At 37.2% G+C, this 19825-nt stretch overlaps 1 protein-coding gene across 1 annotated transcript in view; it reads right to left on the bottom strand.

Moving 5' to 3' along the window:
- Positions 1-5934: 5934 nt before the first annotated feature.
- Positions 5935-19825, bottom strand: part of MTA3 (metastasis associated 1 family member 3) — an 82043-nt gene continuing 68152 nt past the window's right edge. Inside the window, exons 10-14 of the mRNA XM_063390774.1 lie at positions 15924-15998; positions 10851-10909; positions 8167-8291; positions 7458-7609; positions 5935-6258 (exon numbers count right to left, since the gene is read on the bottom strand). Coding sequence (XP_063246844.1) covers positions 6019-6258; positions 7458-7609; positions 8167-8291; positions 10851-10909; positions 15924-15998 — 651 coding nt within the window. The 3' untranslated portion in view covers positions 5935-6018. The remainder of the gene's footprint in view (positions 6259-7457; positions 7610-8166; positions 8292-10850; positions 10910-15923; positions 15999-19825) is intronic.

Genomic DNA, 19825 nt, shown 5'->3' with positions numbered 1-19825 from the left:
AGAGTACACAAGAAAGATAAAGGCACAGCAGAAAAGCCAAACGCATTCCTTGTATCACTGTTCACTGCAGAAGCACTTAAAGAAGCTCCCTTCCAAAATAGTTTACAAGGAAAGTATAAGAACTGTGTCACATTGAAGTATCCATAGGAAATACTTCAAAACAAACTGGTTAATCAGTAAAACCAAGTTACCAGGACCAGGTGGAATTCATCCAAGCTGCTGAGCAGACAGGCTGCAGGTGTTCAATGAATGCTTAAATGGTCTTGGTTCAAGGGAACAAAAACAGGGCAAATGTGATAACATTCTTCAGTAAGTAGGTCTGCAGAGTGGCAAAAGGTTGCATTATTAATAGAGGCACATGGTTAAATATGGAAACATCAAGGGAGCCAACAAAGTCCTTGGAAGAGAAAACCAGTCTGACGTGTTCCCATTACTCAGCGGTGTGTCCTTGCAGCAGGAGGGACGACGGGAGGGAGCTCAGCTCTGCCCGCGGTCCATGGCAGAGAGCCAGAGCCCCTGGGCAGCTCTGGGACCCCCAGGGAGGGCATGCAGGCACACAGGGGCAGGGCCAGCTGAGGGAGACTCACCCAGCTCTGGGGTGTTCAGTGGGGCCTGGGGAGGCTGGGTCTGGGCAGCCCTGGGACAAGAAGGACCAGGGGACACCTGGCTGTCACCTGCAGCCTCCCAGCAGCAAGACACAGAGACACTGAGCCAGACCCTTCTCAGAGGAACACAGGGACAGGACAACACACTGCTCCTGTCTGGGGCAACAGCCACGCTGGGAGACAGGAAACTGTTAGATGTAAGAATAAGATTATTTACTCTGAGGTTGATCAAACCCTGGAGAAGGTGCCCAGAGAAGTCCTGCAGTCTCCATCCTTGGAGATACAAAAAGCTCATCTGGCCAAAATGCCCATGAGCATGTGAACCTTATGCAAGAGGTGGGATTAGAGACCTCCAGGGTCCCTTCCCACTTATATGTCCTATAATCCAGTAACTCACAGACCTGCCAGGATCCTCTGAGGGGACCATGACCTGTCCACATGCAGCTGACCTGGCATCCAGTTTGGCATTTCAGAGAGCTTTTACCAAACTGTGTCACCAAAGATCTCTGCTGTCCAGCTGTTACAGGGCAAAAGAGGCTTTTTCCAGAACTAGCATCTAATTAAAATTGATTGTCTATGTAATCCCCAAATGATCTGTCCTGTTCAACATATAAAAGGGCAGGAAAAGAGGTGATTAGAGAGTTAAAATTTCCTGATGAGAAACTTCTGAGCATAATCAAAGCTAAAACTGATGCCAAAGGACAGGAGCAGCATCAAGCAACGCATGTAAATGAATTCTGAAGGGTAAAATAACCATAATATAGAGATATAAAATATACTATAATATATTATATATATTTATAGATAATATATGATGGCTCCTACATCATCATAAAGCGGAAGAGTATTCATGGAGTCAGCATCAACAGCTTTCTAAAAATATCTAGACAATATTAAAAAGAAATCAAAATCGGAATGTTAGAAATCACAATGATAGGAAAATAGAAAAGATGGCTTTGTAAAATTATGGGAAATCTGTATCTTGATGTGCACATAATTTGGGGCATCATAACCCTAAAGAGGATACAGCACAACCAGAAAAATTCTAGCAAATAACATTACAAACCAGAGTTGTGAAACACATTTTTATGAGGTTTTAAAGCTGCCAAGCATGATGACTGATGTGGGCATTACAGAGGTGAATGAAATCAGTAACATCAAGAAGAAGATGATAATAAATGAGGCTGTGATTTTAGATATGAAAGTTTTCTAATTACTTCTTTTTTTTTTAATAAACTAGATTTGTAGGTCTCTTAAAGCTTAGAGAGACTCTCATTAGCAAGTTATTTCTCTTTGACATTCCATCATATCTCTGTCAAAATGGAGATAATCTAATGAATGTACTGTATTTCCTGAACTGTATTCTTAGAAACTCTGGAAAAAAATAACATGCTGTCAATTGTTTTGCTGCCTATTAAAATCTGGCACAGATTGCATTCAAAGATAACAACAGAGAAAATATTTTCATCCTAGATACAGCTAAAAGCTCTTCTGTAGCTATCCAAATCAAGGATACAAAACTTAATTTGTGAACCAATACCCATAAATGTTACTCAATTCAGATGAATGGTTAACTTTATGTCAGAAAAATACAAACTTTATGATTACAAAGAGAAATCAGTAACATTTTGCATATTCTTGTTTTCACTTGCCTTTGTTTCATCAAACTAGATCGCTACCAAGTACCACATTTGTTAATAAAACTGAGGATTTAAACATATGATAAATTTTCATCATGATCAGTATACCCATTTTCAGATAACTATACATATATTATACAGATAATATATTACCATGCACTGAAAACATTTTAACAATCATGTCTACCAGACAGCATGTAGTTATCCAGATCTAAATTACTATAATTAATACATATATTTATAGTGAAAAAGCTATATCCAAGCAAGGGGGAAAAAAATATATCTCTCAAAAGCCTCCCTGTGCTGAAGCAATAATGTTTACAGACGCGTGGCTCACTGCCAGGCATTTATCAACCTGCCTGTGAGCTGCAAACAGATCCAGGCTCATCAGTGACTGCTGAGAAGAATGCTCACTTTGCTTTCCTCTAATTAAGAGACCTTCCCCAGACAGATGATGTTGCTTAACTTTCTAAAAAAGATAAGCAATACATTCCAACTTAAAAGAAGGTAGTGCATGAGATTTAGACCACGAGAATTTCATCTTGCCAAAGTAGTTCACCAGTTCCAATTATTCCTGAAAAACCATCAGACAAGTTTATTGTCATCAACCACAGTGAGTCTATTAAGTTCAGGCAGAACAAAGTTTGAGCTTTCCACGATGGGCTGTGCTCCTAGCAGGAGGTGCTGTGCCTTCTCAACCTCCTGGTGGCCATCCCAAGATTGAACTGGGATGTAAAGGCATCATCACCACCACCTCCTGCTGGCATCTGAGCAGGGGTCATGCTACAGGCTCCATTAATGAGGAAAATCTAATTCTCTGAACCATCTGAAGGAATAAAGAACACAGAACAGGACCTTGCTTTCTGCCAGAGGACATAATGGGCTGAGGGAGAGGGTGTGGGTGGACACTCAGTAAGAGAAAATGCTCTGTCAAAACCTAGTTTTCACCTTAAAGATGCTTGGGCCTTGTTTATCATTCCCAGAGGCTTCCATGGTCTTCCAAGACAGCAGCAGTACCTGCAGATGCATTCAGGTACACAGGCGGAATGCAAAAACCAATTTATTTTGTGACTGAGCTCTGACATGCTTGTTCAGTCTTCCTCAGATGTGGGAATCAGTTTCATTTACAACCTGGCACTTCAAAATATTGCACAAGACTAAGTGGGCATAAAACCTGGTATGCAGCTGGGATAAGTGCCCTACCAATCCTTCTGTCTTCAGATTTTATGGCTGTGTTGTTATGGTGCCTAATGCAATAGAGGTGGGAAATGCAGTTACATTTTCAAGAACTGGTTTGGCACACACAGTCAGGTGAGTTTGAAAAGGCATCTAAGCAGCCATTAGATTCAAGTTTCAGCAAATCAACGTGGAAAACAAATTCCAAATCACTTTTTGGGCGTTGTAACCATCTCATGCCCATAGCACATCACGGGTGACCTGGTACTCTGCCCAGGTTATTAGTTAAGCCTGACTGTAACATTTCTAAGACCAACACAAATATTCATTTAATACTGTAATTACTCAGTGGATCCAGCACAGGAAATCATTATTGCTAATTATGAATCTTGTTTAAAATTCTAAAAATTATTTGTTTCAAGATAACCTTAGAAAAGATTTCAGGGCATTCTCAGGAAAAGAGAGACTATTTAGTTCTAACATTAAAAACTACAGTGTGCACTGAAAACAGGTCACCAGATGTTAGTATAGGAATAAAACTACTAAATATTTTTTTTCTTTACTTTTTTACCTTTACTAGAGCAAGAATATGACAATGACAATGCAGGTAAGAGCGCTGCAATGACTCCACAGAAACAGAGATTGCCAGAAACAGAACATGGATTGTGGATATGTGTGTGCGTACAAAGAAATGTGACTTAAATTAATGGAGGTATAATTTGGTTTAGACCATTAAAACATTATTTTAGTGCTGTATTCAAAAAAAAATAACAATTGTGACCTTTTTTTTTCCTCAACCTATGTTAGGTCTAATCAGGAAGCATCAGAATTCAGAGACAAAATCACAAGGTCCAAAATTTGCTTTAAGCAAAAAGTATAATGAAAGACAGGCATTACAGGGGAAAAAAGAAAAGTCTTTCTACTCTTGCCATTAATCTGATGTAGAACTCTTTCACTCAAAGAAGCAAAGAGAAAACACTCACGGCACTGCCAGGCTGAAGCAAGAATGACTATTTCCTGCTGAAAAGCTCAGCTTTTCACTCGTCTCTTTTAAGGTTGAACATGTGTTCTAGTATGATGATTAACAGTTGGATGAAACTTTTTTCTTCTGTTTTTTCTTCTCCTTAAACGAAAGTTTCATCTTTTGATTTTTTTTTTTTTACTGCAGTGAGTGAGAAAAAACAGGGATATGGATAAAACATATAAGGTTCAAGTGAACTTATAATTTTCCTCCATGATTCGGAAGAAACATAAATTTAAAGGTACAATACCTTTCTCTCAGAGACTAACTTTAATTTTGGATTAAGGATTAAAAATATAATCGTAATCCAGCCTTAGACATACCTCTTCCATGAAGAACAACTCATTTTAATCACACAGTCAACACATGGTGTCCTGAAATCTGAAAATTGTTCCTGACTTGCATAGATTTAAAAGAAGAAAGAAAATGGCCAAAACAACAACTAAAAAATTAGACAAGGACAATGAACAGAAATATTCAGCAAGTTTTGGAGTACTGCAGAAGTAGGTGAAGAGTTTGCATATGCATAATGGCTGGTTTTAAAGTACATAAAGGGAAAATAATTACTGAAAATCAGATTTTAAGCCTCCATGGAGTAAATTTCTTCTAAACAATGCAGACATCATCTGCATCCCACATGAGTATGCTGGGAAAACATTTAGTGTTGATCTAGTGACCATGGTTATAAACCCTACATCTAATGATCTCTAAAGTTCTCTCCAATTCAAATACAATTGACAGTACAATGATCCAGCATGGCTCTTCCTGGAATACCCAGCATCTGCCCCAAGAACTGTATCTATGGAAGACTGGAAATCATAGCCAGACAGTGTGAACAGTAAAAACAATGTGCAGATACAAAAGCTGTTGAAATATTCAGTGACTTTGCAGCAGGATTTACACACATATCCAGGTGAAGAGACTTACTGGAGCTATCTACAAAAACTCATAGCCTTTTGTCATACTACTAGAAATTCATCAGGTCTTTATATTCTGGCTATAAAAAGAACAAGCATTGCACAGAATTTTGTTTAAAACTGGAACAGAGAAAACCAAAATGATGCAGCTGTGATGTAATAATGAACGTGGCTATCACCACCCTCTGATTGTCACAGTGACAAATGACTGTATTGCACACCACATATAAATAATTATGAAATCCCAGCTCCTGATTCTTTGACCAACCCCACTGAAAAAAAGTACATGTACAGATCTATAGGTTCTGTTTGGCAAACAAGTAAAAAAAGTCAGAAAAGCACACCTTTTTCATGCCGCCTAGTAGGAAGAATGTATGTTGTGGCATTGATTTTCCCTTCCTGCCCCCCATTTTTGTTAATGTCAATTTTTGAAATGAGCTACTAGTTATCCCCTTTTTCATTAATTTGAAAGGCTTCCACAGCCTAAGATCTGTTCAAGGCAACCAGACTTTATCCAACGTGTCGGTGATATGCCGGACAAATGAAAAAAAAAAAAAAAATGAAAAGCAAAAGCGTATAGACAAGAAATGTTTATTGAAAAAGAAAATAAAATTAAAAGACAAAAAATGGGTGGGAAGCACAGCACACAGAACTAAGAATTAAAAAAACATCTTACATTCTGCCTTAATGGCAGCACAGTTAATAGGGACAAAGGGGCGTCGCGCCGCCTGCCGCAGCCGGAGGGTGTTTTTGCAGACCTGCCGGGCCAGCTTTGTCCAACACGTGGTGTGCAGGAAGAAGGCCTGCCGCGTCTTCACCGCCGACTTGGGGCTGCCCGTGTTCCGCACCGGAGTGCCCTGCGTGGCCTGCCGGGACAGGTGGGTCCGGACGTGCGGCTCCTGCGGGGGAACAAGGACAGCATCACACACACGGCCCAGCCGCGGCACTTGGATATCCCAGAAGAGGCAAACAACATCGCTAAGCACTAGACAAAAAACAGGCCTATGGAGGGAGCTGTAAGCCACAGAGCAGTGTCTCGGGTTATGTACCAAAAAAAAGTGTATTCTATTTCATCTGTTCTAAGCAGTCGGGAAGATGTTTTTCTTTATCTCTTGTAACTCCAGGGGGGAGGGCGGTGGATGCTTTTTGATAATAGGTCAGCTGTTAAAAACAGGTGGGGCAGTGCTTCTTATCTCTTCCACTACTGTCCACCCTCAGGGGTGGGGAGGATATCTTCTGTTAATGGGCCATTAAGGCTCACCAGTGACATGACACATTACACCATCCCATTGTGAGATGCTCCACCCAGTGAGGAGGGAACCAACCATTCCTACCCAGATAAAAACTGAGATGTAAGACCCCAGGCAGCCTGTTTTCCACTGGATTCCCAGAGGAAGACTGGACTCATCTCACTACCACGGGACTCCTTCTACAGGATAATCTCTACTCCAACAGAACCACATCTCTTTCACCAGGAGGATTTATTTGGACTGCTTCCAACACCCTGAACAGGGTGTCAGGTCATATTCTGACCCTGTCAGGGTTTCTAGGATTTGGTTGGTTTGTTCGTTTTTGTATTACTAAATTTGTATTTTTAATATTCCTGGTAAAGAACTGCTATTCCATTTCCCAAAACTTTGCCTTTAACTGCAAAATTGTAACAATTTGGAGGGAGAGGGGTTTACATTCTCTGTTCCAAGGGAAATTCCAGTTTTCCCTAGCAGACACCTGTCTTCTCAAACCAAGACAAGCAGCCAGTTCTATTGAGAACAGATATATAATGCCATCCTAAATGAGATACTGTATAGTACATTTAACATTTCAGAGGTAACACACTGTTTGACTGACAAAATCACATTTGAACACCAAAAATGCAGGAAGCACATGCTTGTTTATACAAGAAGTAGTCAAATAAAGATATGGCAAGGCTTGAGCACTGTACAGTTCTACTTAACACAGAAAAAGGATTAATAAACTGAGTTCTATAATACCAAAGTTGAATACATACATAAAAAATATTCCATTAAATAATCAAATCACAGCAGTCTTGTGAAAGAACCACGTTTTGTTTTAGAAAAGTTTGTCTACACAATCCTACCTCTGTAGGTTGGCTGGAGGACAGTTTATCTTCATCTGTCTGTGTGGGCATTTTCAGGCCACCATATTTCTTCCAATAAATCCAGCAAGATGCACACAACCTACATTGCATATTAGGAGGGCCCCAAGAATACCATTGGTGAGACTGCGGAGCTAAGGAGGAGAAAGCAGCACAGGTGAACTGGTGCATGCTACATTCACTACAATAAATCCAAATGCTGTTATAGATGACTATATATGGCCAAAACATACAGCAATATTAGAGCATTGTATGGCTAAACATTTAAAATATTTGACATGGAAAGTAAGAACTGTTTGTTGCTTTATTTTTTTACAAAAGCACCACAGAAGTCAACTCCATGTGGAAATTTTGGAAATGCTTTTATAATGAATTTCAAAACAGGGACTACACGAAAGATAAATTTGAATCTAGCTTTGTGAAGGTAAAGGAATAATACATCAATGCCATCACATTATACTACTTAAACTTTCTGTGCTTTATGAATTGTTAAAAAATAAATCATAAAGTAATTTGAACCCTTAAATTAATATACTGAAGGCAGCTCTAACATCAAAGTAATTCCTGCCATAAGAGTAATTGCAAATTATCCTCTATCACATGCTAACAAAAGTGTGTACCCTTTTTTCTTAACAGCACATATTAAGATTCACCCAAACTCTTGAGTGATTAAAAAAGTATATTTACTTACTATAGCAGCTTTCACAAGCCCGACCTATTACTGTGGCTTGTGCCTGGTAAGAGGCTCCCATTGCTCCATTGACTGCAGCAGGCTTCCCATTGTTGCTGGATATTTGATTGGGATTTGGCTTATTGCTTTAAAAAAATTTTTTTAAAAGTTGAAAAAAAAAAGATGGTTTTATTAACTGATTAGTCAACATGAAGAGAAACAATCTAATTCTGAAATTCTGATGTGTGTTGACAAGATCTATAAAATCTTCTCTAAACAACAATAGTAATTTTTGTATTCCTCTCTTATTTTCAGCAATGTCAGACATTTGCTACGTTAAGAGTTGATCTGATACTCCAATTTACAGCTTTTTAGTATGCTCACATGGTTTAAGCTACTTGGCAAGCTCATAAAAGACAAAGTCTCAAGGTCAAAGCATTAGCAAAAGTCTGACACAGCACAGAAATCAGGAAGGTGGTTTTAGTCAACAGATAGGGCTTTACAAGTCGGGGATGGACTTCGGATGAAGTATAACAAGAGTAGCAACAGTGCTTTGTAATTACAGTGCATTGTAATACTACAATGTTGTTCATCACAGGAAAGGGCCAAACAGCCTCCTGTCTGAAAAAGAAGTACACACAGTAATAAAAATGTCTTATAACCATGGCAGAACACGCCCATATATCGGGTTGTTCTCTCTCACTTCTCTTTAAACTACTTCCTCTCTGAGAAGGTTGACTAACTGTTTTTGGATATTTCTGTTTGGCTTGCTTAGTCTTACACTACTATATCATTCTTGTAATTATTGTAACTTCTAATACTTCAGTGAAGTAGGACTTTATAGGTCAATTAATTCAGAGAGCATTAATATATTCCTCACTATATAAAGTACAATATTTCTCAAGTTTCAACTTTGTGAATCTTAATTGCCCTCAATACAACGCAAGGCTGGATACATTGATTCCTAAGATAATTATTTATCACTTTAGGTAGCATAAAATATACTCAAAAAAATTTAAAATGAAAATTGAAGAAATCTTTGCTGAATCAAGTCTCTATTTCAAATGTCAACAAGTCTGTCTCCTGCCTTCTCCTTTTTCACTATATCATCAAGAGACATTTTTACAGTTTCCACAAATTCTTTATCCAATGCTCAAGGTACAGGAGAAGAGATTGAAAGAGAATTAAGTCTTCCACATTATGATCTGTTGCTTAGTTACCTTTCAAAAAAGCCATGAATTGTAAGGGACTCTCTGGTATTAAGGACAGAACCTTGCATTTACAAGAAATACCTAATGAACAAGTTCAAAAAGGTACTCAGCTCTGAGAATCAATTCTACTCAGATTCCAAATGCAATAAATTAGTCTTGAAGCAGAGAATTTAGCAATCAATCCCATGGCCACTGCAGATATCAAAGGCTTCAGAAGTCCTACCACCCTCCTAGTGTTGACTAGGGATTTTGTCTTGAGATGGAGGCAAAGGACAGGCAGTAAGATAAAAACGCAAAGATCCCACATTTTGAAAGATGTTTTGTTAATCAATACAGCTGGTCCCTACTGCAAACATATTGAACATCCGTAATTGTCCACATGGACCAAGGAAATTAAATTGAAAAAGCATAATGTAAAGAGTGAGAAACTTATGGTTTTTCTAAAGCAAGCACTCATCTGAGAAGGTTAGGGAACACTCATACTAGACTTTTTAGCTTTTTTTAAACAGTGTGACTTATTAGACATGTGAGCTTCAAAATTCACAATCTGTTCTAAGATTAAAATAATTAATTTAATAGTCTGATGCTTTCATTCTTACATCTGTTTAAGGGAGAAAAGCCAGTATGAAATTTTATTGTATGTAATTTATACAAGCCATCAAAAATCTTTGCAAAGTACTTCCTTTGCCATTACATTCTCCTGTTATACAAACACAACATTGGGAAGTTCATATATCAGTAAACTGAACATACCCACAGAAAGCTTAGAAAAAAGTGATTTGTAATCCTTCTTCTTGTCATAATATTGAGGAAATTATGAATGTGAAGAAGGGATTTTATCTTTTTTTCTGCAAACCACATGTTCACAGAAGCAGATATAGCATCCAGTTTGAAACTAAAAGAAATACAGATCAAAAATCCCTCAGAAGAAAACAAGATTGCATTAATAGCACATCATCAAAGATAGAAGGTCTGGGCCTGTGTGCTACCTTTAATTTAGAACCAGAACATCTCTTGTCTCTAGACGAAGAACAGATTTGATCATCCAGATAAAACTGTAATGGGAAATTATCTGATTTTATTTTATGTAACTACGTTACCAACTGCTTCTATTTTGAAATATTGCATTTACGCAAATATGAAGTGTTCTGCTACAGGGATTTGGAAGAGATTATTTTGGAAAAACTGCTCTTTAAATTAATAGGCTCTCCTTGCATGTGAACAGTCCACAGACAGCACTTGATCAGCTTTTGTAAAACTTCTTATTCCAGACAAAAAGATTGCAGGTCAAAACCAGAGAGATCAGTAAAGTAAGAAAGTTTCACTTAAGACAAGAGTTTCTAGAATTTTCAAATTAAATCTCTGCATGGAACAAATCCTGTGAAAGTAACCATTAAAGAGATGACTAGGAAAATATCATGCATGAAACTCCATGTTACTATTTCAATTTTACCTGTACATTACTCAAAAAAATGACTTTGTTGTTATACTCACTAGGTGGGGATGTACACTTGTTTCAATTTACTTTCTGCTTCAGCTGCTTTCAGACGTTTCTAGTTGAAAAAATAACACATTAAAATATTTTATTATATTAAGGTATGACGTTTCATAAAACTACACACAATACATCTTTAAATTACTTCAAATTTATGATTTCACAAGAGCCTCCAAAACAAGTATAGAAATCTAATCAATGAAAATCAAATTCTCGGGTTTTATTATTAGTTTGAAATAATAATAATATGCTGTCCTTCCCAGTAAAATCCACAGGCCTCACATGACAACAAAACTGTAAAAATGATAATTACAGTTTACATAAATTGCAAACATACATCTATATAAACATGTATGACATTGTGGCTCCCCCTCATTGCAGAATTAAGTAGAAGCTAAATGAGTGAAATTGTGCTCCTCATCAGTCATGTAACAAAACTTCTCATCTGCTCTGTCCAGACTGAGTTTTTGTAACAGTACAAGTAATAGTAAAGTCCACTGACTCTTAGACATAACTAAACACCTACTAGCATTAAATGCCATCAAAACCGTGGCTCAGGAATATCACAGTAACAGAACAGCTTTGCTACTGTCAAGACAGTCTGAATTTACTAAATCATCACTTTCTTCATACTTGCAACAAACTCAAACCATTTTGCATTTCTATGATGCTGAGAAGTTTTAGTTATTGCCATATATTATACAAGTAACTAAGACAACAGTTTTTTCAGAAATGGCACAAGAAAAACAGAATTCAGGTGTCTACAGGTTATCCGAAACATTTGTATGTAAAAGATGGGGAAAAAAAGCATTATTTCCCTGCACTTTCTGTACTCAAGACATTGCTTCTGTTCACTTGAGAGAAAAAAAAAAAGGAAAAAGGCAGAGAAAAGGATTTGAAACATGGTCAGTTTCATTACAGAGGCTAAAAAATGGAGGGGACACATTTATATCCAGCAATAATAAATCAGTACTACCTGTCTTTATCAGGTGATTAAAGTTCAGTCCTTCATTTCACCTACAATAGCCACTTCTGCTCTCTGCTGTACTCCTATTTTTTGATATCCAACTTTGCAAGGTTTATAATCCAGGAAAATATTTCTCACCTTCAGAAAACTATCACTAGATGACTCTGCCCTGAGTCCCTTGCCTGAGCCATGAGGTGAGTTACAGAGTTATTCAGCTCTTCTGCCCCAGCAGTCTGACTAAACCTCCTGTTTAAACTGCTCTTCTTCTCCATTTCCTTAAGTTGCCTCTGTATTGCCATTTATAAAACTCTCACTTAGAAAAATTGCATCTTTAAGGAGTAATGTATAACAAATAGACTTCTAATCAGTCCATGCCATCATTAATTAATTCCCATGCACTATGAGAGCTCTTTCCCATTACTCTCCAAACCCAGGGTTTTTTCCTTACAGCTTTTTGCTGTTCACAGATGCCCAGTTGTTTGGAGCTACAGAAGTGAATCCTACTGCCAGTGCTGGTAGAGTTGCAATCTTTCCCCAGTGCCAGGCTTGGCAACACTGCTCTGCCTTCAGCGGGCCCATACAAAAATGCAAACATGGTCTGCTCTACCTGCTTGGGTCAGTTTTCACAGGAGCAAGGAGAAAGAACAGCAGCAGCACCATGCCCCAGTCTCATAAACTGGTAGTTTTTAATCTGAGAACATTTCACAGCCCCAGCAGAGGAGCTCTCAGTGGTGAACTCCCTCTGCTTAACAACAGGACCCAGGTTTTCCACAACCATCTCTTGTTCGTTTTCATATAATAGCCAACAAAATAGAATTTGTTTTAAACCTGAAAGAAGCACATGAAACTGCCAGGCAATGGGTTACCACACATTCCTCAGAGCTTCCCAGCAAACTGGCTCCATTCTACAAAAACAACAAGTAAATCTCACTGCACACCCACCACAGCAAAAGAGAAAATACAATAAGGGGCAAGAAAGGAGGAAAATAGCCCTGAAGCACTGTCAGGATGTAAAGGCATGTGTAGGAAGCTGTATTAAGATGGCAGTGTCAATGAGAAGTGACTATATACACATTAATTAAATTTTGGCTTACTTTTAGTACTGGCATAGGGGTTGTAAGGAATGCAATTTAACAATTGCTTTTCTCCTTTATTTACTTAAGTGAATGAGACACTGCCTTCTAAAAAACACATCATGCAATGGCATTTCAGTATGAGCTATAATTTTATATGTGAAAACTATGGCTAATATTGGTCCCTAAAAGCAACAAAACATGTCACTGAATTCTCACTGACATACCAACTGCTAAGTACCAAAAGAGAGGAAAGGATGCAGAAAGAAAACTACCAATAGTTGCAGTATCTGAGATGAAACCTCTGTCTACTGAAATCTAGAGACAGAACTGGTAAAAGCTGGAAGTTGAAAGTGAAAATATTTAGACAAGAAACAAAGCACCAGTTTGCAACAAGTCCCTGGAGCAATGTAACAAATTACTGGAGCAATGGAACAAAGAGAGCTGATGCTTTACCTGGAAAAAAAATTTACTTCTTAAACAGTATTTCAAACAGGTCTTACAGACTGCATTGCAGGGGAGGTCAAACTACACTAATCCAGTTTTTCACCTGGGGTCTACTGCTTTTAATGAACTAGCATTGAAAATGAATGTTTGTGGGTTTTAAGAACTTTTGTTATGAATAACAACTTACAAATACCCCAAGAAATTACCACTTCCCTAAATTAATACTGTTTTCAACAGTGGAAATAAATAAATGAGAGGCAAATGTAATATATTGTTGCAGTAGAGCAATTTGGCTACCACTAAATATAATATGTTCACTCCTTTCATCTTATGAAGTCTCAAAGTCTTTTCCCATTGAATTGGACATCCAAGGAGAACACCACAAAAAAGTTCTCATTCAGTAAAATCAATCAATCCAAACCTGGCCTTCCTCAAACACTGTACATAATGTAGTGATCATAAGAAGTGCCCTTATACCAGGAATGATTTCCCAAAGCTGAATTAGTTTTGCTAGACAAGCTTGGAGGACTTTAACATATCTTCCCTTCACTTTCACTTGAAGGGAAAATATTCCCAAAGCAAGGTGGTAGCAGTACTTCCACTGCCATTAAATCACCACATTTATAACTTAGCAAGAATACCATTTAGTAACAATTATGATAAAGAAACCTTTCTTATGCCTGCCACAACACATCCAATTCACACAAAGAAATAAAGATAATTAAAAGCAATTTTTCATATTAAATCACACCAATCTAGAACTCAGAGATTATACTTTAAGATTTAAGTATGTGCAATGACCTTTTTCATCTTCCCAATCCCACCAGTCCCCCCCGTCCCTCAAGCAGGAAATTTAGAGAAGAATTACTTTAAAATTGCCACTTTATTACTGAATATATTTTCTCCCTGAACTACATTCAATTATCACTGCTTGTTCTTTTTGGGAAAAAAAAACCCTCAAAACCCTACAGATATTGTTTTTACTGAACTGTATTAATTTTTACCATTCCACAAAAAACTAAACAAGGGCATGATGAAGTTCTGATCCCTTCTTAGGAAGGATTACAGAAATGTTAACGAGGATAAAAATTAAGCATTTGGCCTACACTGGTTTCATATATTGACATATATGTGATTCTGAAAGAAAACCTTCAAAGCATTCCATGCTGAGGGTATTGCCATGGTCTGAGTGGGATGTTGGAAGTTTATTTAGTTACAAGTAAAACACAGGCATTTACAAGAGCATACAAGTTGCAGACAACCATAAAGCTTATGTGATTTTCCTGTAAAAACCCTAATCCTGGGTAAGGATAGGCAATTTTAACAAACACACCTTGATCACTGTAGTAACAGAATCATGACAGAGCTCTAGAGAACTACAAAAGGAATCTTTGTCTTTCACCAACCACTCCAGAGCAAGTATTTAAAAAAATTTCACATTTTTATCTGATTCTTAAGGGTAATCTGTTGCCCAGCCATTAAGAGCTGACAAGATGCACAGCAAATCTCTTAACAGCACCTTTCTAGGATAAAAATTAAGTGAAAAAAAAGGATCAAAAGTGAAATGAATGATGACAAACCAGGAAAACATGCCTTTATATGGAAAGTATTATATTCCATTAGTATTATCCGTAGAACTAAAATGTCCTGGTGATACTCCAAGACTCTACCATGCCTTTCTCTTACTTTCCATGCCCTAACAAGATGATGTAGAAACCATCTCAAATAAACCAGAACAACCTGAAGTAATCATCCCTCTGATACAGTTAAACTGAAACAAGTCCAAATATCCGTCTAACAGCACGGCTGTAGTTATTACAGCATAAAAATTATTTTCAATACACTGTCCATAACATCATCATTAATTATGCAGCAAATAAAGGGGGTATAAGCTTAAATGTTAAATCAGAGATTAAAATGAAGTCTTTTAAGTATTTTATGTCTCAACCAAGGAGTAAATATATAAAGAGCACAGCATATAAAAAGCACCAACACTGACATTTTGCCTAAACCTGCTAAGAATATCCCAGTATTGGCATCCAATATAATCTTAACATGTTTTTGCTCCAGAGCAACCCAAACAGTTGAATATTCCATCAGAAGGATGAACACATCCACTGTGTGCAGAATGGTCTCAATTTTGAAATGCTGGTAATGCCAAAGTAATGTTTAGTCCAGAAGTACCAATAAAAGGTTCATAAAACCAGCAGCCACTTTAACACAGTAAATTTTTCTGCTCCCTTTAGTCCCATGGCAGAGCTTCACAGCCTAAAGCATTTGATCTGCAGCTCATTTCCATCTGATCCCCTACTGAAGGAAGAACCAGGAATCTCATTGCTTCAAACCAGCATTCAACAGAAATAGGCTAAAAAGCTCTCCACAACTATGGGATGCACAGCAGGCATCAGAGGATTTGACAATGCAGCCTGTAACAACACCGAACCACTGGTCTATATCCCAAAATATTACCTTAGGCCTCCCACTGTACATCTTTTCAAGAACACAAACAGCTTTTTATGCCTTAGCAAGATCACTTTTTAAAGAATGTCTTAGAGTGGTTCATTCTAAAATAGTCATTAAATTACCTGCTGCACATATCTGTCAGTGGTTTTCCACATGTAGTAATACTCAATGATGCTAGTCAGCGACTTCCATGGGAGCTGCAAAACATTTGTTACAAGTTAAAGTGGTTCCAAGAAATTGAAATGTCCACTTCTTGTTAAACACATGTTAAAATCAAGTACAGTTGAGACAAATGCTAAAATCTGAATGTATTAAATAGCTGCATTAGAATCCACAAGCAAACAAACACATATTGCAATTAAAAATGCACAACCTTTCCTTATAGTTAACAAGTGTACAGAATTATCCTATCACACATCCAAATCTAAATGTCATTTATTCTGTTTCAGCCATAGAGTTAAACAAAATGATCAAAACAGAATGCAGATTTCCATCAGGAAACAGAGCAGGTAATATTTCTATTATGAAGTGTGTCAGATGGAGAATAACCTTAGGACTAAAAGAAATCATCTTGACAAGACTGTGCTCGAGTCTCATGATAATTTTACTCTTAAAAAATACAAAGGATACCATATTTAGTTCACAGATTTTTCATGTCCCATAACAACTCAGCTGCTCATACACTACCACTAGTTTTGCAGGAACTCCCACATGCTCTCAACTATTACCAAGAAACAAAAGGATGCGAGGGACAAATGTTACCCTGAGCAACAAGAGTGATACTGACAATAAATATTTCATAAAAATCTCTGTACAAACAAGGTAGCTTTGATAATGACAATTATTTTGGGTGCCCACGTTCATCAGTAAAATAAAAATGTGTTAACCTAAGTGTAGAGGAGAAAATTAAGCAATCATTTTTAATTATCACCAAATAATCTATTTAACTCCACGAGGTCTTTCTATAATTTAAATTAGGATGTGTCATCCAAAATTCATGCAATTTTTCTTCATAAGTTGGAAACATTACTAATTTGTGTGTTATATTTGCAATTATCTGCTTTCTAGAAATGAGGCTAATTTTTAGGAGGTTCTAGAAAATACAGGTGTGGAAACTGATCTTTGCAACCTTACTGACCCCACTAGGCAGGTTTTTTGCATGTCTTAAGCCAAAAGAATAGTTTCCTGCACCTTTAGTTAAATTTCTAAAGCACTAGAGGAGCACCTTCTCAAACTGCCTTTCCCTGCATGCAGAAGCTCACCAGTTTTTCAAGCTGCTTGATTCAGAGTCAGAAGTGTACCACAGTGTGTGAATCCCCGAACGTTTACATTTGACCCAAAAGTAGCAGTGTATGAGATGCATATGCTGATGTCCCAATAAGAAATAATACAATGCAAGTTCCTAAAATGCTTTTGCTTTCTCAGGTAAATTATGCCTTGAGAGAAATCCTCCCTCAAAAAGGCCAGTGACAAGAAGATGTGTTTGGTTTGAGGTGACAGATTAAATGATTCTCAATCTCCAGGTCCACATTCTTCCTGGCATCCAGGTGAAATGCTGTCACCTCAATCACTTGCCATTGTCAATTAGTACATTTTACCATATCCATATTTATTTTCCTTCCTGAATCTTTATTAGCACATTCACGTTACAAATAAGCAGCAATTTGCCATTTCTCTAGAAAATACTTTAATCTGTTTCAACAATGGCTGTGACACCAGTATGTTCATTCACTCCGTAGGCATCTACAATTAAAGGAAGGTAATCAAAATGCTTGGACCAAATAACTGTAATCCTTTTACACTGATTCAAAACTTGGAAAAGCTGTTTGACAGACTGAGAATGGACAATCTGTATTCCATTTACCTATGCACTTAATGCTCTGAACTGCTAGTGAAGCTGTGAACAGCCTCAGAATAATTTATTGTCATTACCAAATTCTGTTCTTGAAAGAAGCAAATATGCTCATCTGTATAACAGCAGAAAATCAGCAAAAGCTATCAGTTCTACCAAAAGAGAGAGAGGGGAATTTTAAGTTTCTTTAGTTTCTCCAGGCTAAAAATAGACCAATCAAATCAGATCAGCAAGAAAAATTAGTACTATAAAGCATCCTAAAATGAACATGGCAATTTTAAGGCGTGTTTTTACAGTTTTCTAAAGCTGGAAAAGAGTTGCTCCTGCTTTCTATAAAAAGTTCCTATTCTTGATTACCAAGGCCTTTCCTACCATATCTGAAATGTAATAGTTATGCATTTATGAAAACTGCTGATAATGAAAAACTAAGAAAGCCAAGAATTAACAAGTACAACATCTTTGTCTTACTGTTAGGAAAATAGTGACATTTAGAGAACATAAAATATCCATTGTTTTTACATTCTACTAGTCTGGGATGTGAAATAAATCAAGCACATCAAATAAACTGAATTAGCCTATAAGGTTTAACTTGATTAGGATTCACACAGAGTCTTAAAGATAGAAGAACCTCTCCTACAAGAGTCAGTGAGTCAACAGCTGATGAAAATTATTATTCAAAAGCTAGATGGTAACTTGATTACAAATGAGCATCTCCTATCTATGAAAAAAGGTAAATACCTTTACACCGTTTAATTTAAAACAATCTTGTTTACTAATATTTAGTGTTTGTAGCATAACACTTGAGCTGCACATTGAACATCAAACAGTGGCAGTTCACAGTAACTGCTGGAAAAGTAAATGAATCTGCCCTTTCCAGAACTGCCATGTAAGGGCTGCAATTGCAGCTGCTGTGCCTTGCAAATCTGGGCCGACTCAGAAAAGGCAACTCCTCTGGGATGTAATGACTCAGGCAGGCACTACATCACCCTCCTGCTTCAGGAGGCTGCTACCAGCCCCTTTCTGCCATGCAACGTGACTTTCTTGCCTGTCCTGTGGCACCACTGTGTGAGTGCTGAGGCTGGAGTTTAATCTCAGGCACTGCAGACTTTAATTTTGTCATTAGATCCTACCTGAAGACCTGAACAAGTTCACACATACACCATCAGTTCATTATCTTTTTTGCCCCTGCTCTTACAACACATCCAAGAGTACTCAGATGCTTATCAATAAGTAAACTTATCAATGGTTCACCCCTGGAGAGAGGGATGATAACAGATAAAAGTATTATCATGAAAAATCACTGCTTACGTGCTAAACATTTATACATACCTCACCCTGCAGAAGCCTTTCACATATCCGTGATCTAAATCTTGGAGGATTATTTTCGATGATTACTTAAAAAGCAAATGTGTGTTTTGAAATCCCTGCACTTTTAGAATGCGACATAGGAAGTGAGAACACATGAATTTTACACTAGAGAAATTAAGATATCCCAAGACTACATAATGACTAACATAATTGAAAGATTTCAAATTACATAGAATTAAATAAAGACTGTGCGCTGTTCTTAGTACCATATAAATTGAGATATAAAATAGATGTTCTTCTAAGGATGTTTTTAAAATTATACTTTTCCAAAGATTTTTTAAAAAGGCAACTAAGAATAGGTAATAACCCTGTTCTAAGTAAATGAAGCTATAATTAATTAGTGCCCCACATCCATTAGTGCTGCACTCTGACTCATGGTTAAGGTGCCCTCAGTAGGCTATGCAATGCTATCACCAGATCTGTGTGTGTCTCCTCCATATTACAAATGCAGAAGCAATTCTTGCGACACATTACCACTGCATCATTTTTATGTAGTAGTAGGCAACACAGAAATTATACAGAAAATAAAAATACTACATAAATACCAGAGAGAAACTCTCTGCATGCTTGCTCACAAATTGTGGTAGGACATAACTTGCAAAAGAGCCAATAAAAGATGTTATATGCTTAAGGCATTTTCAAAAGCCAAGTATCATATATTAGGAACCATTTAATTAGAAGACATAGCTCCTTAACTATTGTACAATTACAAATAAGAACCGTTTGTCTGTATAAGAAATAATAAGGAAAGTAGTTTATATTGAGATTTCAGTTCTAAAATATCTATAAATATTGTTTTTCAGT

This window comes from Prinia subflava, chromosome 2 (genome assembly GCF_021018805.1).
Source record: "Prinia subflava isolate CZ2003 ecotype Zambia chromosome 2, Cam_Psub_1.2, whole genome shotgun sequence".
Classification (NCBI taxonomy): Eukaryota; Metazoa; Chordata; class Aves; order Passeriformes; family Cisticolidae; genus Prinia; species Prinia subflava.
The sequence above is the reverse complement of the archived record's forward strand: the minus strand, read 5'-3'. Positions and strand labels throughout refer to the sequence as shown.